A 25243-nucleotide genomic window follows, 5' to 3' on the forward strand; every position below is an offset into this window, starting at 1 on the left:
GCTTCGGAGAGCGCACGTACCCAGCCTGTGGACGAAGTATGTGCGCGACGTGCGCGTCACGCCGTTGACGACGGTCTGGCAGTAGAATAGGGCGATGTCCTGCAGGGTGGGCGAGCGGATGGTGAATCCTTGTCTGCTGCTCCAAAGGATGTTCCTCTGGCCTGGAGTCGCAACCTCCCTGAAGGACTGGAAGAAGACAATATAACATGGGTCAGATCTGTGTTTAAGAAGAAACAGGGATGAAGATTGTTCCATTGTTAAAATGTAGAGCTTCAAGATTTTAAAACCTGTTCAAAATCTCTTTTGACTGTAAATTAGAAGCTACAGACTTGTATCGGGCGAGACAGTCTGAACTTGTTGTTTGTTTGTAGTAAAGTAAATCAAAAAAGTTCCGACTGGATTTTCATTTCCCTCATTGTTTAGCTTAGAAAGAAGAATTTAGATTTTGTCGGACTTCTGGATCTCACGGCCGCTCCGTTCGGAACAGTGCCGCCAACTGTAACTGTAAGAAAGCGGCTGTTTGCTCGACCAAAAGTTGCCAGAAGTTGCCAAATGATGTCATGGCAGGAAGGGAGGGGCTTAAGGTGGAAGCTGCTCCTTTCTGAAGAAGACTATCTATGAACTTTTAGAGGAAACTGTGTCCAGAGGAAGTCGCTCAATTTCCACAGTACAATACAAAAAGTGGGATTAAAAAGTCACTAGATTTAGCTAAGTTGGCAAAACAGTTTTTAGAACTAGCAAATAAAATTGACGATAAAATCCACAAATGTAAATCCATTTTTTAAGAAGACGACAGAGACTGTGTAGTTGCTCAGTCAGCATTGTTTTAAGAGATGCTAATGTCGCAGCGATTCAATTTGTATTAAACCCTCCAGGTACGACCTTGACTATAATAATGATAGTTGTTGGATTCATTTGGTCGTGTGCCCTGTTTAACCTTTGTTAATTGTGTTTAAAGCTCCTTGGCAGAGGTATGATCTGTAGAAGCCCATGGTTCTGCACGCTGTTGAAACTGTTTTGCGCCTTCACTGGTTTCGCATCCACCCGTAGGTGCGTATTGAGAAACCTTGTTGTTTGCTTAGGGACAAGCCCAAGGAAATGTTTACTAGCGCCGCTGTGACACTGAAACCTTCCACCCTCTCTCAAGGGAGCAGGTAGACCCCCCACAGAAAGTTCACCAACGGGATCGACTGATGTCGCTCCTCCCAGAGTCAGGTGACGCTTTCCTCCTTCCTTTTTGGAAAGTGTTTCCAATCTGATATCCCTCTGAACCCATTGACGCTCCTTCAAAGCCGCGGCGCTGCCCTCTCAACCCCCACGTAACCTCGGCGAGCAAAGGTGTGGGTGGGGACGCAGGATAAGTTCGGGGCTTACAGCAGTCACGACATGAAAACCTTGACTCACATCCTGGATCTACAGGATACAGACATTTTGGCTGGAACTCCTTTCCAACGCTATAGTGCGGGACCTCCTCCTCGTTGTCGCAGTGATAGGTGAGGGGTCTCCGAAAAACCTCCAGGAAAAAACAATCTTCGAGAGGGAACACGGCGTGTGTTGGATAATCGTGGCGAGGCTATATTTGGAGGATATTTATGGATCCAGGAGAGGCAGGACAACAATATGAAGGGGTGGGAGAAGGTGACGTCCTGTCATGACAGCCCTCGACGCTGATTCAAAGTTTAGGAAATGAAAGAGTTATAAACTGAGACAGGAATTTAGCTCTTCCTCAATTCCCAAATATAGACTTGATTTCCAAACATGTTCCATTTCCAAATGTAGATTTCCTTTTTATATTTATCCAGGAGAGAAGCTGTCAGGTCAGTTTACGTTGGAAACATTACCCGACCAGGGAAAGCACAGCGAGCAGGAGGAAATATTGTAGTTTTTTTTTAAAAACTCAATCAGTTGATAAACACAAGTCTGTGTTCAAAACACAGATTTTTTTTTTTTTATATATAATTTTGCTTCTGGTGATTTAAAAGATTCAGCATTAACCGATGCACAATAAATGTTTTTTTTTTAAATATTTCCCTTCACCAGTGAAAATGAGTATTTGATTTTTAGAAAGACTATTGATGGTGAATACTTATGCACGAGAGTAGTGCTACAGATGTATTTGTACAACTCAACCAGCCTTCACGAAGCACCCGGCGCTGCACAGGAATACAATGAAAATATTTGGAACTATTTCATTTAATTTAAAATATATCATTGTCACTTTAACATGCTTGGATTGACTTTTAACTAGCTTACCTAACTAACTTAATTAGCTTGCGTTATTTTCTGCCAATTGTGGCAGTTTCCAGAAAAATGACGAGGAAGCTGAGAAAAGAGATGTATATACTGTATATATATATATATATATATATACTCATATCCAGTATCCAGTAGCCCACAAAGTAGTTTGGTGTAGATGTGTGTGAGACTGTAGTAACACCTCCTGTGACCTTTTGTGTTATCAACTAGTGATGGTGTCTAGTTACAACGTCTTTCTCAGGTTGAAAATTAAAATTTGGTGGTTTTAAAAATGGTAGAAATGATTGAAAGAGTTCTCTTAGTTATTGTAGGTGGCTTTTGACAAAATAGTTCATTAGTGAACACAGACTCCTAACTAGGTAGTTATTTTATTGATGACATAATCAGATTATGATGTTCTTTATACTTTGTCATCCCTTGCACTTAGTTCTTTATTTGCACATTGTTCTTGTTTTTATGAAACTATCATCTGCTGTGAACTGGAAACCCAATTTCCCGAAGGAGATATCCAGAGGGATTAATATCTAATCTAATCTAAAACTTCTATAACTGAAGATCTGAATGATCGTTGTGTTTTAAAGAAGAGCCGGTCTTAAATGGCAAAGAAATCGTAGCAACAGCGACAAATAAACCTGCAAACTGCTGTTGCTTTATTCATGATCCGCTACAACAGCAGCAGCATCAGTGACTAATCCTTAAAGTTCTTCCTGTATCCAGACAGTGATCTGGATCACCACCAAAAATCCAATAACAATTTAAATTATTCTATTTATAAACAGTCTTAAAAATAAACTAAACCCAGAATAAAACATGACCTCCTTGATGGAGGTCATACACAATATTACGTTATTCAAGTGATGTGTTAATGTGTTAGCAAAAGAGGAATTATTAACCATCACTTTTCTTATTGTTTTAATTCATTTGGATTATGATTTCTTGTTGAAGGTCATATAGCTGAAGTGAACAGAAGAGGAAAAGGATTTAAAGAATAACATTTGTTTAGAATCTGTTTGTTTTGCAACTAGATCGCGACTTCATAGGAAAAGACTGGCAAGAAAATGATAAAAAGCAACTAATGTGAAAATATAAACTTTCCTGACTGACTCGCATGTTTCAAATGTTGAATCTTCCTCTCCAAGATGCAGTGAGTCCCTCATCATGATCATGTTTTCAACTTATTACTTTATAAAGTTCTCCCCCGTCTCAGCAAACGAGAGGTTACGAGAGTCCATTATGACGCAATAATGGCTTCACTTCTCCTCCAGCCAACTGTAATCAGGCCCCGCTTTGTTTATACAATGAGTCCCATGGAGGTGGAGACTTCCGGGATGATAACCTGCGATGACAAACCTCGATGTTTGACCAATCACAGTCGAGTGTAAACAAGATTGAATCTCCAGAAAAACGAAGTGTTTTCAGTGGGCGGGGCTTAAGGTCATTTTCTAATGTCAGTATTTCAATGAAAAGAGAGTTTTGTAGAAACAGACACTGATGATACAATAGAGTCGAACATCTATTTAAGACACACTTAAATCAACACATGAGTTGATCTTTAAATCTCGATTGTGAACGTATTCTTGCTTCAAACATACATCGTAATGTTTTTGATATTTGGACTAAAATTCAATTTTTAACTATCAGCAAAAGGCTTTTCTCCGTCAGTGACGTACACGAGCCGGATTATTACACGTGCACTTTGATCTGCTGAGGCCAACAGTAGCTGCCGCAGCTTCCTCTCTCTGGCAGGCAGCTGTTTAAAGGATCAGGGGAAAGTTGGCAGTCAGGACTCCTACTATAAAAGTTGGAGGGTCAGATGTGGGAAGTGGTGCTGGCCCGGGGCCAGTGGGGCACTCCAGACCTAATGTCCCGTCTCCAGGGGTGAAAAACAAACCCGGCAGGATGGAGCGGGCGCCGTTCGATCGGAAACACAAAATTAAAGTGGCATCTTTGATTGGAAAGGATTGTTTGACAGTAAGGAAACGCATGCGAACATGTGATGGGATGGACAGAGGTCCCCCCCCCCCGCCCCCCCACCCCAGCCCCCCGCACATCAGTGGACATCACAGCGTAACAATGTGGAGAAACAAGTGGGTCCGACAAGCCTGAAGGAAAAAGTCGCCGAAAGCACAAAGTGTTTTTGGAGGAGCAGGAAGAAGCTTGACGTCAGAGAGGAGATGTTCTTCCAACGACGGCCTTTGGACTGACCTTGACCAGGACGGTGGTTAAGTTGGGGTGGGTCACCCTGCAGGGGATGACCAAGGGCTGCTTCTCAATCATGTACAACACATCCGTGCTCATGTCCAGGTCCACGAATGGCTGCTGGCTGTCTGGAACGCAAACACAGCGGTCAGGACGGCGACCATCACGGATGAAATCAGTCACGAGTCAACATTTATTAGCGTTTTTGAAATGGACATCATCGAGCTCAATGGGACGGCAGGTGAGCCGGCAGCACCTTCTGCGTCACAGAGAGTGATGCGTCTTAAAATGAGTCGTGGTTACGAACTCAACATGTCCTCGTCTCATGATCAAGATTTCCGGATTTCTTAGAAAAAAGTGCCTCCCAGTTATTTCGCTAACAGACACGCAGATGCTTCCCTGTGCCGAGGAAAATGGCTGTTTATTAAGTCTATCTATTCAAATATCTATGGAAAGTTTAATCCAAAAACAAACGACATATATAGACGACAATATATAGAACAACTGACCACGTCTCATCAACAACAAACAGAGATTGTTTATCAAATAAAAAGCGTCCCTGCGTGTTGTTCTCCTCCCGCCTGATGACTTTAATATTTCGCCGCCATTGAAAAGTGTGGGTGTTGCTCTGTGCATTGTTTGTTGGGGGTTATTCATGGAAAGCAAATCTCTGAACATTTGAACAAAAGTACCCCAAGGACCGGCCGAACCGAGGGCTTCCTCCTCTCGCTTTGATTTCGCGAGGCGGAGGTGTGTGCGTCCGACCAGAGCCGCAGACGAAGTCGGCGCTTAATAGACGCGGAGACCTGAGCGATTAACGACCCCCGGGGGCCATGTTGATGTTAATGGCGTGCCCTGTGACCGTGGCCTCTAATATGAGTCTGTGCCCAGATGAAGCACGGACGCCTCCCCAGGATAAGGTGGAGCCGCCTGTGTACTGATGCTACTCACTTCCCAGCTCCTCGACTCTGACGTACAATATAGTATTATATGCACTTTTATATTATTATATATTAAGAGAATCCAGGATCTTTTTTTTTATCATATGTGGTGTCCATTCACTTGTTTAGCACACTTTGTATTATATGATTTATTTTTTTAAACATAGCCAGTGTTTTTTAAAAATGAATCCTGACTGTGTTACATGTTTTTTCCATTGACTTTACAGTGTACAACTACAAACTGCTGCCATATCTAGGGTTGAAAAGAAGATTTAAAATAACCTTTTATAATATCTACAAATATACGATAATCATTGGCCTCTTATTTGTACCTTTTGTAATTCCAGAGACCGGAGATCGCTAACATTACAATTAAGAAAGATATACAGGGAGTGAGAAGGAGAACTAGAGCCAGTGATTTGTTGAGTTACTGGAGTTAAATAAAGGTTATTTACTAACTATTGACAGTTAGTATCACATATTTATTATTATATGTCTTTTTGTGGTTTACATTCAAACACTATGACCAAGTAGGCTGTGTGACGATCTGGCTGTCTGATAGCTAAATAACTCAAAAACGGACGGTTATATTTCAGGAAAGTCGATGACGCAAGTGTAGCTTTTCAGAAGCAGAAGGTAGAATTAATATATAACGATAACAATTAAATGATCAATAATCTAAAAAATGTAATGGAAATTGCAAAAAAGAATTGCTTTTTTATCCAAACAATCTCACAGCAACAGTCGGGATCTTATCCCAGTACATGCACAAGCTCTGTTTCATTAGGTTTTTGTTAAACTGAAACAAAATAAAACATCCTCGTCCACTGCAGAAATAATGATAACCATGTGACCAGAAGTGAATGGTGCATAAAAAGAGGAGAAGAAAAATGAAAGATTCAGACTGAGCTAACCTTAAAATCCCATGAAAATATGTCTAATTGAATGGAAAAGCATAGGTTAGAAAAGAGCTGCTTGGCAGAGCTCTTTTCTTTCTGAGCGCTTTTTTCTGGTCCCCCATCGATAACCTGAGCATCCTCAACTCTGACTCTTCTAACTCTTCCTTCCTCGACAGCTTCCACTAGACGTCTGTCCGTATGGAATATTTGGGAAGATCAAGATATTGTTTTTTAGTTTAGTTTTTGAGATCAGATGTGGTCGCTTCACTCCTTCACGTACAAACACAAACACACACACACACACACACACACACACACACACACACACCCCCACACACACACACACACCAATCCCCGCTCATCTCTTTTCCCTCCGCAGGATACTTCAAGTGAAGCTGAGCGAGGCAGATAAGACTGATGCCCTGGGAAACTCTGCCCAAATGTCAGGCGTTCAGCCGGCGCTCTATTCCTGCCCGGCGTGGACGCACGTAAACGAAAGTCAAAGGGTTTATTTATAGCCGACAGGAGGCAAGAAACGAGGGACGCACGGAAGACGAGGATGTGTTGTCGGGACAGAGTGTGTTTGGATATAAATGACTCCTCGCGTCCTGTTCAAGGCGCAGGAACCGTGGCGAGTTCTCACCTGTGACGTAGACGTACACGGACGAGCTCTTCTGGCTCCAGCGTTCATAGCGACATTGGAAGAGTCCCGTGTGCTGGGCCCGTGTGCTGCCCACCGTCAGGCGGCTGCAGTGGTGCTGACCCGTCCGCCCGCACCCGGACTCCTCCACTCGCACCTGATCGAGCTCCAGGCCTGCGGGGAACGACCACGCCAGCTTCCAGCGACCCCTGCGACCCCCCGGGGAACAGAGGGTTCAGTGTGAGAAAAAGCTCAAAACTACTCGTGGAATAAAAACACTCTTGCGTTTGTTCATTCGATTTCATTTCTCCTGGTGTAAGACGAATGGTCATAATGTTTGTCAGAAACTAACATCTATGCCTTTTGGCTCAGCTCATCTTGGACTCTCATTCGTTCCAGTTCAAACTGGAATGAACTTTCTAAAAAGCTCAATCATTGATCTAATGATCATCTTTAGGTAGAGGCCCCAGGGCAGACCCAGGAGAGCATGAAATAATGAACTGTTTTTAAGGATTTGAAGGAACGTTCGTCTTCAGCGGAACCGTCCGGACGACTCAAGAACTCACCTGCAGTTGAGGACCAGCGTCTGTCTGGGGTCCAGTACCAGAGTCGGATCTTTCACGTCCAGTCTGGGAACACTGTACTTCCCCTTCTGTTCCTTCTCTGCGAGACACGACAAGAAAACACTACTGACTTCATGTATCGCTTTAAGTATGTCAAACTCATTCAAAAATTATATAATAATAATAATTAAGGTTTTCTGTCATTTATGAGTTACATTGTGACATTTTGTGGCTTTTTAATTTGACAAATCACGTGAATAAATGTTGTGTTGTCCGGATGAACGGGACAGTCGGTGACAGGGCTATTATTGTCTGGCACAGGAAGTGGTGCGGTCCGAGGTATCACCACGTCCTGGATGCAGGCCAGACACACTCATTCATGGACAAGATACACACTTCTTGACTTCTAGACCAGCTGCTGACCAATCGTCAGAGAATGTTACGAAGCAGGGGACGACACGGTGACGACGAATTTCTCCGAATGAGTTATTTCCGTTTATCTAGTCACACGGTAGATTTGACCGTTAATGTTTCTCGTGAGTCACAGTCATACAGTGAGTCGACCTAAGCAGCATCTCCCAGAATCTGTTCCGGGTGTGACCCTCCTCACGTCTCCTGACAGCTCATGTTTGTGGCTTTATTAATGAGAGATAAAGTCCAGCCTCTCTTCCTCCACTCGAGCTGATTCACTCCCTCGATGTCTCTTCATATCTGACCGTCAGTGACGTGTTTCTCGCCTTAAATGTTCAATGAAAGTCACTTTGAAAAAGTATCTTTGTCAAGCGTACAGACCTGGTGTTTCCTCTGGAGGGTTTTATTTTGAAGCCACTTCCTAACGGAATCACTTCCTGTCATTTTTATGAAGTACAATGAAGCGTAACATATTTGGTCGATATCGCTGACGTAGATCTCAGCAAGTGTTCTCCATCGGATATAAATAATCCTAATTCAACACTTCATTTGCTTTTAACATCAGACTTGTCTTCTTCAAACCGATCAAATTCTTTTTATGCTCTTTTTATGTGGATTATTGATTAATATTCACTGCACAGTTACAATCTTTTCACAAAATCAGAAAATAAAAAGACTTGACGGAAGTAAGAACTCTTTAGAAATCTTTTTTATTAAATGATACATAAACTACAGTTGCCATCATAAATAAATAAATCATATTTTGTTGTAATTCTGAAAAATATTGTGAAATATGTTTCTATTTTAAAACACTTTACTTTAAAGTATTTTTCTTCTCATTGCTCAGTGAAGATAGACCTTTCCTGGTCATTTTAAACATGTTTTTTAATCTTTATAATCCTTTAAATGCTGATTGAATACACTCTTTAAAAAACACTTTTGAACCTGTCTTTAGTGTTAAAGTGTTTTCTTAGTACAACACTGTTATTTAAGCTTCTCTTCAGATGTCACATTGACGGGGTCGCTGTTGTTTCCAAAAGATCTGTATTTAACAAGGCAACAAAAGTCCCTGATTTCATGAAGAAGGAATAATCTGGGACTTTTTCATTGATAAGAAAATAGAGATAGACACAGAGAACAAGAGACATGTCGATTATTCATGAGCAGTGAAGTCATGTTTACATTTAGCTACACTTGGAGAGATTTAAATGATTTTGTAGACGAAACATTGGTGAAGAATTGTGAAGATGTAATAGTTATAGTTATGTAACCTTTTAAACAGAAGTTGGTGCAATATGTTTTTCATTTGATTTTAATATACATTTCACGTTTTACTTATGTTATATATATATATATATATATTTTACTTACATCTAAGAGTGTTTGATTTTTTTAGGTTTCCTATCCTGCTGCATCATTGGTCCCTGACTCTTGTCTCACCATTGACCGTCTTAATCTAAGCATTAAATTCCTTCAAATAAAAACAGTTTTCAACTAGTTTACAGTTTTTTTTTTAAATTAAAATTGACTGAAAGGAGCATCTTGACGTGTCAAGAGTCAAAGGCTAATGTTACTTCCGAGAAAAAAACATTTTGAAAACTCCAGTCCAGGTGTTGGGGACTACACTGTATTAAAGAATCATAGTTTATAATCTATAATAATTTAAGTTATTTTATAATAATAATAATAATATTCTCTATTTATATATCGCCTTTCTAGACCAGGGTCATTTTAGAAGTCTTTAACAAACTGATGGTCACACAGAGTAGCTCTCAGTTGCATAGAAGGTTAGTCACCTCTTTGTTGTTTTCCTTTTTCAGATTCAAGAGCAGGTGAACTTTTTTTTTTTTACTTCTATTTCATTTCAAGTATGTTGAATTTATTTATAATGAATTTATTATTTATATATGAATTTATAATGTCTTAGAATACCCGAATAAATGTTTGTCCGTCAGCTGTCGAAACGACAAAATACTTTTACTTGTAGATCATTTTTCATTACTTTTGTACGGATCACGAAAAACACAAAACATATTAAGACACAAAAAACAAGAGTTGGGTGAGTAATAGATGGTGAGACACTCGGGGAACCCGTCACTCACCTCTGGCCAGGACCCCCAACAATCCACAGAGCAGCGAGATGAAAATGCACTTCATGGTGTCACGAGAGGTGTTTAGTTTTTAGTTTAATTCCTGTAGTGTCTCAGCGCTGGAGATCCAAATTCACGCAACAAGTTTCCCCAACTTCGACCGCAGCGCCACTTTTGGCCGCAGCCGGTGAAGAGATGCGCGTTTATATAGTGTTCCCACAGTGCCGCGGTGACGTCCGCTCCCACAGTGCCGCGGTGACGTCACGCTCCCGGCCACGCTCGCGGACACACGCACGCGCACCAGGGTCAGAGTCACATCCTCAGCTTGTAGATTCACGTGTGTCTCTTCAAACGATCGAGATGGAATTAAAATGGAATCATTTGCGAAGGTCTGAGGTGAAGGCGCGGGGGCAGCAGCCTGAGGGAAGACACGCAGACCTCCAGCCTCCAGTGTGTTCACAGGAGAAAAAAAAAAGTGGAAGTCAATAGAAAGACAGGAGTGACTAAGAGTAAAAGGAAGAGAAATAGAGAAGCTCTGAAGTTCTGAGAGCCAGTTTCAAGAAGTCATCGTGAAACAAGATGATGCATCTCAGGCCTTTTTTTCCACTTTCTTTTAATTTCTTTCAAACGGCTTCGGAGAAGGAGAGTATTTGCACAATTATAAACATTTCTATTTGTATACAGATATATTGGCACAGCTACAAATGTGTGATTCACGTCTTGACCGACATGAAGTCACACGACCGTCAGGAACTCATGTGGACCAGCGTGGTCTCAGGAGACGGGCCTTTGCTGCTGTCCAGATGAAATGGTCCCGGAGCAGCGGAGCCAGGTGGTCGGCCGTCGTCGTCGTCGTCCCCCCGGGTGTCGTCGGGGCGTCCACTCTCCCGCAGGTGTGGTCGACCTGCTCGTGTGCAGCGTCACACTTGACCTTTGGTCTGCTGGTGGATCCAGTCGGAGAACTTCACCACTTGAGTGTAGACGCCGGGACGGTTGAGTCGCGCGCAGCCTTCGCCCCAACTCACGATCCCGGCCAGGAACCAGCGCCTGCTGCGCTCCAGACACACCAGCGGACCCCCAGAGTCCCCCTGAGGTCCAGCATATGGAAGTGTGTCGGTGCCATCGTGTGGAATGGTTGGATTGAACTCAAGCATCAAATGTAAGTAAGTAAGTAATTTGTATTTATAAAGCGATTTTCCAGACCAGGGTCACAAAGCGCTTAAACAATCAAACAATATTCAATAAAGTATATACTTTAAAGGTCAAGATAACACTGATAACACAACAGGAGTTCCAGAAAATCAAGGAAAAGCCTGAACAAATAAAAACGTCTTAAGATGTTTCTTGAAGGAGTCAGTAGATCCATCAAGTCAAAGAGAGAGTAGTTTTTTTTCAATAATTGAATTAGAATTTTATTGTATTAAATCATTTGTATATTGTATGGTTTAATGTTTTTCAATAATCAAATTTTTTACACATAGAGTTTTAAATTATAATTCAAAGAAACATTTTCTAGATTCGATCATTTTTCATTCGTAGGCTCTTAAATCCGATCAAGTGACGAGCGAGGGGAGCCAGTGCTCAATTGATTGAGTCTGGAAATACTTGAGAATTATTATGAAAATGAAATTTAAAAAACTCAAAATATAAATTATTGAATTCCATATTTCCATAAAATAATGCGATGATTTAAAAAAAATGGCACTAATATACAATAATAAAACTGGACCACCAAAGATCTGATTATTAATATCTTTTAAGATTAAAACCAACATTTTAATACTCGATTCAAAACAAAACTACATGTGTGTCCAAAGCCTTTTAAAACTAAATCTGAACATATTTAATTTTTTTATCTCCAGAAAATTCTGTTTCTGTTCTCAAGAAACTTCTCCTCTGTGGAGCTTCTCTGCTGGACGCTTCTTGTTTACCGTCTTATAACTCCACTGTTTTGACCTGAGACTTCCTCCATCACACCAGCATTGTCTCCTCTTGTTTATTCTTCTTTCATTCTCTCGTCTGCTTTGTTCATCCCACGCTTCCCTGTCTGAGTGTTTGTAGCTGCAGCTGGTGCTCTGACTGCTGTGCTGTGACTGACCACTGGGGGGAGACAGCGCGTTGAACGGGGAAAACGGTACCATCGTAATTGTAATCTTCAGTCTAGGGGCCACATTATATACTCTGATAGTAGTGAGGGTCCATCTGGCCAATACAGAGGAGCCAAAATATGACTGAATAACTTTAAAAAAAAACCACACAAATTGAGATTTAAAAAAAATTAATATGCAAGAAACTGTATAAGTCTTATATAACAACAAATAAGATATATTCTTAATATAATATTAATATAACCTGAAATTATTTTGAGTAGCAAGAAATATTCACAAAGAGCACATGAAAGAAGCAGTACTAAAAAAAATGATGTTTAAAGTTTATAAAATAACCAAAAATATAATTATTAGCCGTCACTGTCAGTACGATGTTCTACATGTTCTACCCTGATTTCACGAGGGCCCCAAAAACACAGTGAAAGGACCGCGTGTTGTCGATTGTTTTGTTTTTTTTAATAAGTGCAATACTATTGGTTGATATATATAATAATATGGGGGCGTTGGCAGAGGTTTGTGCTCTCTGAGTGCTTATCTAGTTCATGTTTTTTGGAAATAAACTCAACAATAAAGTTGATGCAGCGTCAATTAAAAGCCTCTCTCTCTGGTTCTGAACGGCGCTCTCACCTGACACGCGTCCACACCTCCCTGAAGGTTACCGGCGCACAGCATTCTGGGAGTGACGGCATCATCGTACAGCTTGTTGCAGGTCCCTCTGTTGATGATCTTCACCGACGCCTCCTGCAGGCGAGTGGCCAGCTCACCTGTGACGCAACAACACCTTCAGCATTCCTCAACCAGACCCTCGAGTGGACTTCAGCGGATCCATCACCGTCTTCCATCAGGACGCCCCAGCCCGTGACGAAGCAGCTGCTGCCGAGGGTGAAGGCGTGAGACGCCGCCGGCACGCACACGGGCTGGACCAGGTCGTTGAAGAAGACGGCGGCGCCGAGCTCCAGGAGGGCGATGTCGTAGTCTGAGGTGAACTGGTCGTACTTGGGGTGGAGGAGGATTCTACGGATCTGTCTCGTGGCGGCGCCCATGGTTCCTGTGGTCATGACTCGCATCCCCATGTGGGCCCGCCACGCCCGGGCGTCAGAGTACCTGCCGAGAGTAGACGTGTTACCATATAGGGACGTGTGTTGGTAGGAATCGGGCGATAGGTTTCACGATACAAGGGCAACGATACGATAAGTTGTTATACTGTTGGAAACAACAATCACTAAATATTCAACCATGCTGTACATCAGTTATTGAATTCGAACAGAGGATTTTGTATTAAAATTTTAAAAGAGAATAAATCTACGCAAAAGGAAGTGAATATTTGCCGAAAAAAAATAATAATTCAAGGCTGTTTAATATGGATATGGTATTGTGACAAAATAATTATATATATATTTTTCTGATACTGTAGGAAAAAGCTCTGCTGGAGTCAACTGTATCCTCTCATTCTCAGTTGTGGAGGACGTAATAACTGCTGCCATCTAGCGGCCGGAAGCAGCACAAAAATGAGCAAAAGCTGTAAATATTTGAATATAAATTGTAGATATATGTTTTTTAAATTTTTAATTAAATTATGTATTTTATACACAATTTCTTGATATTTTGGTTTTTTTTCAAAACAGTGCTGTTGATTTTAGATACGGTATCGTGGAAATAAATATAGCAATATTTCATTGCATCGATATTTTTGTAACAACATTATATTTTACTAGGGTTGTGTGTTGAGTATCTGGCGATAAGATACCGGTGCAACGATACTATATATTGCGATACTGTAGGAATATAGATATATTTGTAGCATTGCCTGAGTACTTGAAAGAATTCCTGGGATCTCACTGGATTTTATTGTTCCTTTAGCTGCAGTGGACACAGTAAGTGCTGCCATCAAGTGGCCTGAAGTGAAATTACAACACAAAAATAAAAAGAACGGCGTGAATATTAGCATCTTTGTTGTAATCGTTTTTTTTTAATGTTTTTTTTAATTTTTTTTATTAAGAAATGAATACACTGCTGTTGAATAAAGATACAGTATCTTAAAAGATACTGTGATATTTGAGTTCATGTTTTCTTACATCACTGTTTCCAGAGCTTCTCTTACTTGATGGCGTCCGAGTCCTGGAAGCAGTGAGCGGCGGAGACGAGCCAGCGGCTGGACACCAGCGTGGCTCCGCAGACGTGCCCGTAGCGCTCCATCTGTAGACTGACCTGCCACGGCCAAGACCCCGTCCCGGCGTCGGAGCCCCCCACGATCTTGGTGCGCTTCCTGGGCCTGACGCCACAGGCTGGATCCAGAGCGTGGAGAGCGTCAGTGAAGGTTGAGTTCATGCCTAACGTGACCTCGAGGGGTCGTTACCGCAGCGAAGTTCGTCGAAGCCGTCGGAGCAGTCCTTGACCCCGTCGCACTCCGGGTTGGCTTTGCTCACGCACTTGCCGTTGGAACACTTGTAGGAGGAGGCGGAGCAGCCCTTGACATCTGCGGGGAGCGAGAGGTCTGTGGTCCGACTGTCAATCACGCGTCACGACTCACTCACACGCTCGGGTGCAGTTCAGCTCGTCGCTGCGGTCCTTGCAGTGAACCACGCCGTCGCACACGGACGACTTGGGCAGACACGCTCTCCCCGGACACGTGTGGTAACATTTACCTGCTGAGGAGCATGTTTTCCCTTCGTCACTACAGTACCGGATGTTGCCATGGTAACCCCCCCGACTCACCGCACACGCCCTCCTCGCTGCTGTCCGCACACGAGCTCCCACACTGGCTGCTGTGAGCTCTGCACTGACCGCTGGCACACAACACTTCGCCCGGCCTGCAGGACGCTGCAGACACACAGGCGGTCAGTCGGTCAGATGCGAGGTTAGTGGTTCCTTCATTTTTACTAGCCGTAGTATTAACACGTTTAAATAGAAGCATTTTATTTCTGTCTGTCCAAAACTTCTTCATAATGATACACTTCACCCTTATCTCAGGGTCAAGGTGACCCGAAGCCCCGAAACAAATGTGTTTGTGCTATCCCTTGTGTTGCATCTGGGTCCCAATCAATAAAACAAATAAAACATGAGGATTGACACAAAGACCAGGAACAGTTAGAAGAGTCAGAAGAATGTTAGTATATTTATCATTATTTTATTACTATTATATTAGCATTATTATCGTATTTAACTTTTAATATTGTTATTTATTTTATTATTGTTTTGTTTTTTAGTCTATTACTGTGTGAATTTATTTAGATATTATTCTATTAATGTTTATTATCGTTTATTATTATTTGATACATTTTTAAATCATTGTCATTTATTTTTTAAATGGTTTTATTTTTTAATTGTATTACTGTTTTTATTTATTTATTCATTCATTTCTAAATTAAGACATTTATATGTCTTAATGTCATGTGTACGTATTTTTAATTTTGTTTGTAAACTGCTGGGACTCAAACACATAATGAACGTGAATCAATCAAGGAAGATGATCAGGTTTTTTTGTGAGTAGTGACTGAACAGGGAAAGTTTAGTAATGGGTTTTAACAGAGCACTCATGTGGAGAAGTTTGGAGACAAAGTGAGGGAGGATATGAACAAAGAATGGTAGAGGAATCGGAGAAATACGAAGAGGAAGACGAAGACAAAGAGGAAGAAAGAGGGAGAAAGAGGAGAAGGAGAAGGAAAAGAAGAAGGAGAAGAAGAAGGAGAAGGAGAAGGAGAAGGAGAAGGAGAAGAAGAAGGAGAAGGAGAAGGAGAGGAATAGGACGAGGACGAGGAAGAGGAAGAGGAAGAGGAAGATGAAGATGAAGATGAAGAAGAAGACAAAGACGACAAAGAAGAAGACAAAGACGGAGAAGATGAAGAAAGAGAAGGAGACGAAGACGAAGAAGAAGAAGACAAAGACGAAGAAGAAGACGAAGAAGAGGAAGACGAAGAAGACGAAGAAGAATACGAAGAAGACAAAGACGAAGAAGGAGAAGAAGAGGAAGAATAAGGAAAAGAAGAGGCAGAGGACCACCACTGAGGTTCAAGGATGTAGCCTGTCTTGCTGATGTTTGATCACAAACTCACAGCACTTGGCTTCGTCTCGTCCATCAGAACAGTCTCTGACTCTGTCGCACACTTTCCTCAGAGGGATGCAGCGTCCGTCTCCACAGCGGAACTGACGAGGACAAGCTGGACAAAAGACGAGGTGGACAGAGAGAGTGTGAGAGACGGACTCGTCCACGTCATCCAAGCTTCAGTCTTACAGCTCTCCGGAGAGAAGACCCTGTAGAGCAGCTGGAAGCCCTTGTGAGTGAGGGACTCGTCCGAGTGGAAGTGAAGCGACAGAGGAGACGAGTAGACTCTCCTCCTGCTGCCGTCCGACACCGGGTTACACAATCTACGCACAACAACATGGTGAGTCCGCCCACGTGGTCTACACCCGCCACTCACTTGAACCCTCCGATGTCCAGCCAGTCCTTCTCACACTCATCTGAGGACGGAGACTCTTGGATGTCTATGGTGATGATGGTGATGGAGATCAGGTACCCAGGTAAGGGAGCCTGGTGAAAGAGTGAAGGGGGGAAATGGAAGAGTCTAGATAAGTCCTACTGACACGACTCACTCTTAGCGTCCAAGTGCAGTCTCCGTTGGGAGGGTAGAAGGAAGGGTAGTGTGGCGAGGAGATGGATCCGTTCCAGGAGGAGATGGATCCTCCACAGGCTTTACAGGGACAACTATGTGTTAGACTCGTCAAGTTTCTCACATGACACGCTGGTGTCACACCTGCTTTGGGAATGGCCTGGAAGTAGGCTTTGAAGATGGCTCCGTCCCTCTGCCTGCTGAAGGAGAAGGTGACCAACATGACGTTCCCAGAGGAGGTCAGCTTCATGACGGGGGAGGAGCCTAAGATGGGCAGCCCGCACCACCTGCAGGAACGATGGTTTCATTTATGGTCTTCACCTCCGGCGACAACAACAACAACGCTCGGCAACCCAAACTCCCATTGACATGCTGATGAGACGAAGTAAAGGTCACAGAGGAGACATGTCTCTTCATCCGGGTTTATGGTGCTCGTCCTCAACACAGGCCACTTGACATTTGTTCGACATGTAGAGTGAGTGTCTTCTCTTCATGATAACATCAACTGAACTGTGAATTCATTTCCAATCAGGGACAAACAAAGCATCACATCTAGCTCAGCCTCAGAGGTTTATTTTAAGTTTAGTGTACGAATGCTCTGGAAACAGCTTACCGTTGTTAAATAACAAAATAAAAAGTGTTGTTCCATTTTATCACTTTACAACAACAAATATTAGCAGCTTCTATACTGGCATTCATTCTCATATCAGGGTGGAAGAGAAGATCTACTTCTTGGTCATGAACCAGTAAGTACTAATGTTTGTCTTCCTAAATACCTACAAATTAAATAAAAAATATTGGTTTAATGTTTGTCCAAGTTATGTGAGAACCATCTAAACAAGAGTTTCAGTGTCAGTGATCAAAGTCAGTCCCCTTGGACAATATTCCACGGCGCTAGACCACTAGGAGTCATAACCTATGCATGAGTACGGCCCGCCACTAGGTGGCGTAGTTAGGCATGAGTGCAGACTATGAAGATGTCACAGACCTACTCAAGTTCTATTTGTACCCAATATTTCAGAGAAGGAGGAGCAGAAGCGAGAGATCATGATTTCTACACTTGCAGCAATGAATTGAGGAGTCTGGTTCTGATCAAGTTTTCTGCCTTTAAAAAGGGAATTCTTCCTGGCCACTGCCACACTGTGATTCACTCATTGTTGGGTCGCTGGGATCAGATTTTATATTCTCCAATATAGTCTTACATTACAGTTTCAATGCACATGAACTTGCTTTAAATGAAATTGAATTGAATTTGTGCATTTTTATAAAATACTTTTGAGATCCTGTAGCTGCTAAAATCACCAACAAATGGACCTTTTTTCATAGTGACACAAATTCATGAGCTACTTCAGCTGAGACTTCAAATCTTTTTTGCACCCAATTTACCTCCATGATGTCCTAACTTGAAGAGTACGACCCACCACTAGGTGGCGCAATTAGGCGCAATGTGCATCTTTGTTAAATGTCAGAGGATGAGAAAATAATATATGTGAATCTTGAAAGCAAGTACTTAAGTGGAAGATGCGTCAACCATATTCAGAATGTTTGACAGATGTAAGTGGTGAGTGGATTTCAACACCATATTGAGTCGTGGTTGCAGGTTTCTCTCCCACAGATGTTCACCATAACGGGCTCTTAGAGACCCACTATCAAGCGTTGTTTGTGTGCAAACGACTCAAGCCGACAATCGACGTGACAAGTCTTCACCTGGCGATGATCTTATTCTGCAGAGGAAGCAGGAAGTCGTAGGCCGAGAGCTTGTGAGCGCTGCAGCTTCCTGGTGTGGCGCCATGAAGGGTGAGAATGACCAGCCGGACCACGTGACCTGAGGGCACTCGCAGACGCCACTGGTAGTACAGCTTTTTGGGACTCACGAGACTGAGGGTGCGATTGTTCCCGTATTTGGCGTAAAGGTCAAAGGACATGGCTGCAGAGACAGAAGGAGCAAGAGTCGGATGACAGAAACAAAACCATTCGTGTGCATCGATTAATATGTATTTTTGTAACTCGTTCTGGAAGTTACTTTGAGACACAAAAACAAGCTTGTCTTCCATTATTTGTCCTACAATAGAACTCAATGGAAATCAACATATAAAAACATCCAACAAGATGGACAGTACTAGGAAATATGATCAGCTCTTGAAAGAAGTCATAACTAACGAATAAAAGACATGAGGAGAATGTTCCAACTTGGCGTTTAGTTACATATTTCCAATTTGGAAATTGCTCCAAGATGCACGATGCAAGATTACAGCCAAAATAAAATGTGTTTCTTTTTTTGTTTTGCAAAAAAGATTTTTTTAGAGGTGTTTAAAATTCTTTAATGTCCATTAAGGGGCTCCATAGTTACAGTATGTAGTTTGGCCTCACCTTGGAAGCCGAGCTGCCACTTCCCACCCTGGAAGCTGTTGGGGTTCTTACTCTTGTCTGACTTTTCTTCAGACTCAAAGTCATCAGGGTCTAAACCTTCACACACACACATACAGACACACACACACACACACACACACACACACATACAGACACACACACACACAGGAGTCGTTATCGTACAGTCTCCGATGAAGGTGATGTATATGAGGATATATAATGTGTTTCCATTTACTCCTCACATGTGTCTGTTGTAAGATTAGATTAGATCAACTTTATTGAGTTTAAATATTGATCTGTCTGTCATGAGTCTTTCCAGGGTGAAGCTCCAGACCTTACCCAGCAGGTGGAGCGTGCTGTCGTCCTGCTCCATCAAGTAGCGCTGCTGGTTCCGACCCTCCCACAACACCTTGTTGCTGCCTGGGAGTCTGCGTTGCATCTTCTCCGGACTGGACCTCCGGATCGCCAAAGCAACATCATCCGGGGCGGTAAACTTGCACCAGTAGAAGACGCTGAGCCCCTCTGCTCCTTCACTGTAACAACAGTTGAAGAGTTTGAAGGTTCCCCACGGGGGGCTGAATCTGCTGCTCACCTGAAGGCAGTAATTCCTGAGCGCAGGTAGTAGGAGCTCCACCTGGACGACTTGTAGAGGTCTGAGAACTGTTCAAACAAACTTTAACATCTGATTAATGGAGATTTAAAAACTGGATCTTCTGTTAACCTTGTCATGCACATGGACAATAGCGTGAGAAACACTGCCTCCCAGTGGTCAGCTGTTGTAAGTGCAGAAAAACAACCTTAAAGCAATATTTCACCCCAAATCCATCTTCACTTATTAGCTACTTGCACTCATGTCGACTAAGGGTTGGGATTGTTTTCGTAATCCGTTCCTTTGTAATAAAATGTACAGTATATTGATTGATTGATTGATGTATTTTAATGAAGCACTTCAGTTGTCTTGTCCTCGTCCGAAATAACCCTCTTAAAAACATCCATATACCTCCATGGTGTCTGTGATGTCCATCTTGCATTGAAGCTTTGACAAGAAGAGTTGTTCCGGAATTTAAAAAAATAAAAAAGTCTATATCTATCAATTTTAAAGCAGCCCTGGGTAGTTTCTGTACCTTAATATTTTGTACTAAAATAACCTGTGATGACACAACAATTTAAAACTAGTTGAATGACTCATATACCGTGACTTGAGGGGTTTTGTGTGATTTTTATTTTAACTGTAAAAGTTCTTGAGGATGGTGTGAACATGATACATATCGCACTGGTTGTGGTATTTCATTATCCACAATCTGATTCATTACCTCATCAGTATCCATCCTTCATTCAGACAATTGAAGTCTGGAAACTGCAAAAAATGCTGCAAAAACGGGGACATGGCAACTTTTGCGACGTTTAGCGAGTGCTCATGGGAAATGTTGTCTCCCTTCAGGCTAAACACTACCACTTTAGTCCACTGGCGTCGCTCGACTTCAAATCGCATAGAATCGCTTTAAATGTTTAAATCCTTACAGGCGATACAGACAGGAAGTACTCTGGGTAAATATCAAAAGCACGTTCAGTGTAGACAGTAGACTGTATGTACAATTGTTCTTGTCAAAGCTACAATACAAGATGGACGTTAAAGACACCATTGAGGTATTTGGATGTTTTTAAGTGTCTTTTTGGACGAAGATGAAGACGAAGACAACTGAGCTCCAGTCGCTACATTAAAATGAACAAACATTTGTGTTCTATATCTCTAAAAAGGAACAGATTACTCTGAATATAACCCCAAAGCTTAGTCGACATGAGGGTGAGTAGAAAAGGAGTAAAGTTTGAATTTCAATAGATATTTACACGTGTAGCTCGTGGCTCTCGGTTCATAATGGAGGCTACACGGGCCCCCCATCGGGTCGGTGGACAAGCAGGCCAGAGACTCGTCTGGAGTCGGCCGGACACCGGCGCTTCAACAAAAGTGAACCTGTGTGTATGTTGATGTGAGCCGCACAGAGCTCCTTTGTGTCCCCAGAGTTTGGACTCCGGCTCTTTGGATCAGCGGTTCTTTAATGAGCAGATACTATATCCACTTCACAGGCCCTCACAGCTGATTACAGCCACATTACACTCCATAGCTGCTGCTTGTTTCGACGGCTGTGTTTATCTTTCAGATCCCCCATTTTTGCATTTGATCTTTTGCTCTAGAATCCCACCTTCTCATATCTGTGCAGTCCCGACTGCGTCTGTCATCCCAGCTCGCTGCGCTGCCCTCTCACGTCCCTACTGTACTGTGCACAGAGTCTGTGATTGTCTGAGAGCTTCACAGACAATGTTTTTATTGAGGAGCTGCTCTTCCTCTCACTCCGGCTGCCCGGACCTTCCGCAGGCTCACAAACGCCGGGCTTGTCCTCGGCCCTGAAAGAGCCCCCGTCCCGGGGGTCTCTGGAACCTGCACACACACTCTGTGCACAGCTCCTGTTACAGCTTTACATTTAACACCAGCGGGGAGAGAGAGAGTCGTGGGCAGGAACAGACAGAGCTGATAAGCAGGGGAAGAAGAAATATGTTAAGACCAACAGCGATGGGCGGAGGAAGGGGGGAGTAGTGTTTTGATGGTGCCGCATGAGAGACTCAAACTATCCTCGACCAAACCTCTAGTTTAACGGCAGCGTTTGCGGACATTTATGAGAATAGATAAGACATTTTCAACGTTTTCAAATGAAGACCACAAAGTAAACCCCCCAAAACAGACCCCTGAATACCTCATTGTTGTTTCACTCTCACCGTTAAACAAGTGTTTTAGTGTTAAATAATGTGAAACTAATGATTTGAATGCATCACATGCAGTAAGTCCCTCATCATGACCATGTTTTAAACGTATTACTTTATAAAGTTCTCCCCCGTCTGAAATCTCAGCGAACGAGAGGTTACGAGACCAGAGACAATTATGACGTAATAATGGCTTCACTCCTCCTCCAGCCAGCTGTTATCACACCCTGCTTTGTTTATACAATGAGTCCCTTGAAGGTGGAGACTTTCGGATTTGATGACGTGCCATGACAAATCTCAATTGTTTTCAGTGGGCAGGGCTTACGGTCTAATGTAAGTATTTCAATAATAGGAGAGTTTTGTACAAACAGACACTGATGAGTACAATAGAGTCCAACATCTATTTAAGACACACTTACATCAACATATTAGTCGACTAATAGCGTGCATGACAAACTAGATCACCTCCAGTACGTTGAAACTAAAATGTAATTTTGCAGTGCTGTTGCTGATGCAAGTACATATACAAATACATTATTTTATATCCTTAATTAATATAAACAACTATTGGTGCAGAAAAAAAGGGGATTCCATAAATGATGGGAAAGATGATCTTTAAGAATGTGTGCTTTGAGGTGGAGTCTGCGTTTAAGGAAAACTATGAAACAAACCACCTCGTGAAAAAGAGCTTCAATCATGTTCTTACCTGTTGATGAGGAATGAAATTGAGTGGGTTTTAAAAGAAAAATGGAAAAAGTTTAGGTCTTGTCGTGACAAACGTGTCTGACTAGCAATGCTGTAGAAGTATGAGATACATTCAGTTTTCATTGTATATCTTAATAATATAAATCAGACAAATAAACTGTATTAACTTAATTTGTTTTGACTTTTTTATTCTCTACTTTTTTTCAAATATTTCTTGCCTAAAAATAATTTGGGTAAATATTAATATCATAAATAGAAGAAAAGGTTTATAAATATTGCACATTTCCCCCCATATTTAGCCTCTCGTCCCCTCAGTTTTTGTGGCCCCTGAGGAAATTTAATTGCCAACCCCGAGTCCAAATGACCCGGAACGAGTGATGCAGTCGGACTACAGACACAAGGTCAGGACCTCGGTTCAGGGGGTGAAGCGAGGGGAGGAGGGACTTGTCACTTACATAGTGGTTCAGGGTCTGAGCCTGGAGGTGGAACTGAGGGGAGGACGAGTTGGCCAGCTCAGGCGAGAAGCTCATGTTGGTGAACTCCACACTGCCGCCCAGGTAGAACACTGAGGAAGGTACGGCTGATGGAGGGACACGTCTTTAGAAAAGTGTTCACGTCGGCGACTCCCGAGAAGCACTCACAGGTCAAGTAGTGACAGGTCAGCGTGATGGCGGCGGTGAAGGGAAAGAAAGGCAGGAGACGCAGGATCCATCTCCTCAGCGAGCCGCACCTGGGAGGCTTCGCCGCCTCCTCGGGTCCACCCTTCGTGGGGGAGCTCGGCGACTGAGTGGGCCTCTTCAACTGCCCCTCTCTCTCACACTGGGAAAAAAGAAGAATGACTGAAGTATCACAGCACTTTATGAACGCCGCGCCTCAGTCGCCGCTCTTTTGTTGCTAAAGAAAATCCTGCCTCCTCCCGGAGAGAGACTTGTCACGGCTCAGCAGGTTTTACCGAGGCAGCCGGGCTCAGCATCTGGGCTGAAAGAGACTGGCAGGGCTGCCCAGGGGAGCAGACAAAGCGTGGACGGAGGAGTGAGCTTTCCCACGGCCTGCCTAGCAAGTGTCAGCAGTCAGTCAAACTCCCGACACCGACGTGTACGACCCATTTAAATCAAAATCTGTGCAGCGGAGAAGACGTTGACTGTCGATGCATTCTCTCCGTTTACTTGTTCATAACTGGTGAAAAATACCACTTTTCTGCTTTAACTTTAAGATAAACTCTGACTTAACAACACATGTAGAGTGAACAAACTCATTTTAAATGCATGACCTGCTTCTCGTCCTCAAGGTCATTGTGATGGTAGACATTATTTATCGTGAAACGTTCACACTGGTACAGAAGAGTGCGCTGGAAAAGTTCAAGCTGGAAAAACGTTGACCGATTAGAGTCGTTAAAATCTCTGGAGTGGACTAATGGAACGGACTGGATGAAATGTTATTTTTGAACATGAATGTGTTCATTATTTGATTAGTTTTATTAAACATCTGATCCAAAAGTTGCATGGTTGAACAAGCAAAAAATGTCTAATGCTTACAGTTATCGTCGTTACATACCAAAAATACAGTTTAAACTTAACTTTTGGTGTTTTATTGTCACAAAATACAGTTTAGACGTATTAACTTGGGTGTTTTATTGTTATAAAATACAGTTTAAACTTAACTTTTGTGTTTTATTGTTACAAAATACAGTTTGAACATATTAACTTGGGTGTTTTATTGTTATAAAATACAGTTTAAACTTAACTTTTGTGTTTTATTGTTACAAAAAAAGGTTAAACAAATAAACTTTGGTGTTTTATTGTTACAAAATACAGTTTAAACTTAACTTTTTGTGACTTTCCAATGAATCTTTACCCAAAGAAATCCCAATAATTAACCAGTTTCTCTTGGTTATTCTGCTCGAGAAATGTCCTGCAGGATCGGACTAAGGCGTCTGGACACAGGTGGGTTCTTACCTGCATGGAGGCTCCATGTCCAGAGACGCAGTACACTTGACAACTTTGGCTCTCGGGTCGAGTCCTCATAGCACTGTCCCAGGCAGCTCCACACAGGCGATGTGCAACAATACCTCAGACATAGGAGCGATGGAGAGGGAGGAGAAGAGAGGGAACCCCCTGTTGTTGCCTCCTTTGACGAGGAGGGGAAAGAAGAAGAAACCTGACCTGAGGCCGCTTACCTGGCCGGCAGGTGTCACACGGTGTCCCAGAATGCACCGCGGGGGACAATGAGGCTACTATGAGGGCTTGAAACGTTCATCGACAGAAACACAGTCTGTGAATAAACTTCCTTGAAGTGTCTTTGGACAGAAGAACATGGAGACAAAGAGGTGATTAAATGAGGAACCTTGAAGGAGTTGAGTGTCCAGAGATGCTTCACAGCGGACACACGGGGCGCTATAGTTACATTATAGAAACTATCGAGCTGATACAATTAGGATAACATGTATTAAAACATTACGTTTTAAACATGGTGGTTCCTGGAGTCAAATTGTATACAAGTATTTTGAAAAATCGAATCAGTTTGTGAATAAAAAATGAGTATAAAACTTAAAAATATGTAACAGAGAAATGTACTTAATTTGTTGTCAAACTAGCTTAACATCACTCAAGCTAACATTTATACAAACGTTTGTCGATACGATTTCAATAACTAGAAACAAAATGTAGTAACAGAATATTTTTTTTCAAATAAATACAA

At 42.4% G+C, this 25243-nt stretch overlaps 2 protein-coding genes across 2 annotated transcripts in view; both read right to left on the bottom strand.

The window, feature by feature from the left end:
* The window catches only part of flt1 (fms related receptor tyrosine kinase 1), a 30127-nt gene extending 19968 nt beyond the window's left edge, over nt 1–10159 (bottom strand). The window contains exons 1-5 of the mRNA XM_087788905.1: nt 10012–10159; nt 7502–7598; nt 6939–7144; nt 4462–4583; nt 21–186 (exon numbers count right to left, since the gene is read on the bottom strand). Coding sequence (XP_087645031.1) covers nt 21–186; nt 4462–4583; nt 6939–7144; nt 7502–7598; nt 10012–10066 — 646 coding nt within the window. The 5' untranslated portion in view covers nt 10067–10159. The remainder of the gene's footprint in view (nt 1–20; nt 187–4461; nt 4584–6938; nt 7145–7501; nt 7599–10011) is intronic.
* Nucleotides 10160–10838: 679 nt separating this feature from the next.
* LOC148081854 (suppressor of tumorigenicity 14 protein homolog) lies at nt 10839–24570 on the bottom strand. Its single transcript, XM_087788362.1, has 21 exons — nt 24502–24570; nt 23817–23909; nt 23499–23543; nt 23188–23365; nt 23002–23126; nt 19677–19744; nt 19424–19617; nt 19085–19180; nt 18422–18641; nt 16859–17001; nt 16698–16795; nt 16526–16635; nt 16339–16472; nt 16160–16264; nt 14823–14927; nt 14642–14755; nt 14464–14583; nt 14209–14392; nt 12940–13211; nt 12735–12871; nt 10839–11087 (listed from the first exon to the last, which is right to left on the bottom strand). Exons 1-21 carry the CDS (start codon nt 24568–24570, stop codon nt 10920–10922), a joined length of 2778 nt encoding a protein of 925 aa, XP_087644488.1. The 3' UTR covers nt 10839–10919.
* Between the last annotated feature and the right edge of the window lie 673 nt (nt 24571–25243).

The sequence above is a fragment of the Callionymus lyra genome, chromosome 4 (assembly GCF_982586985.1).
Source record: "Callionymus lyra chromosome 4, fCalLyr1.hap1.1, whole genome shotgun sequence".
NCBI lineage: Eukaryota > Metazoa > Chordata > Actinopteri > Syngnathiformes > Callionymidae > Callionymus > Callionymus lyra.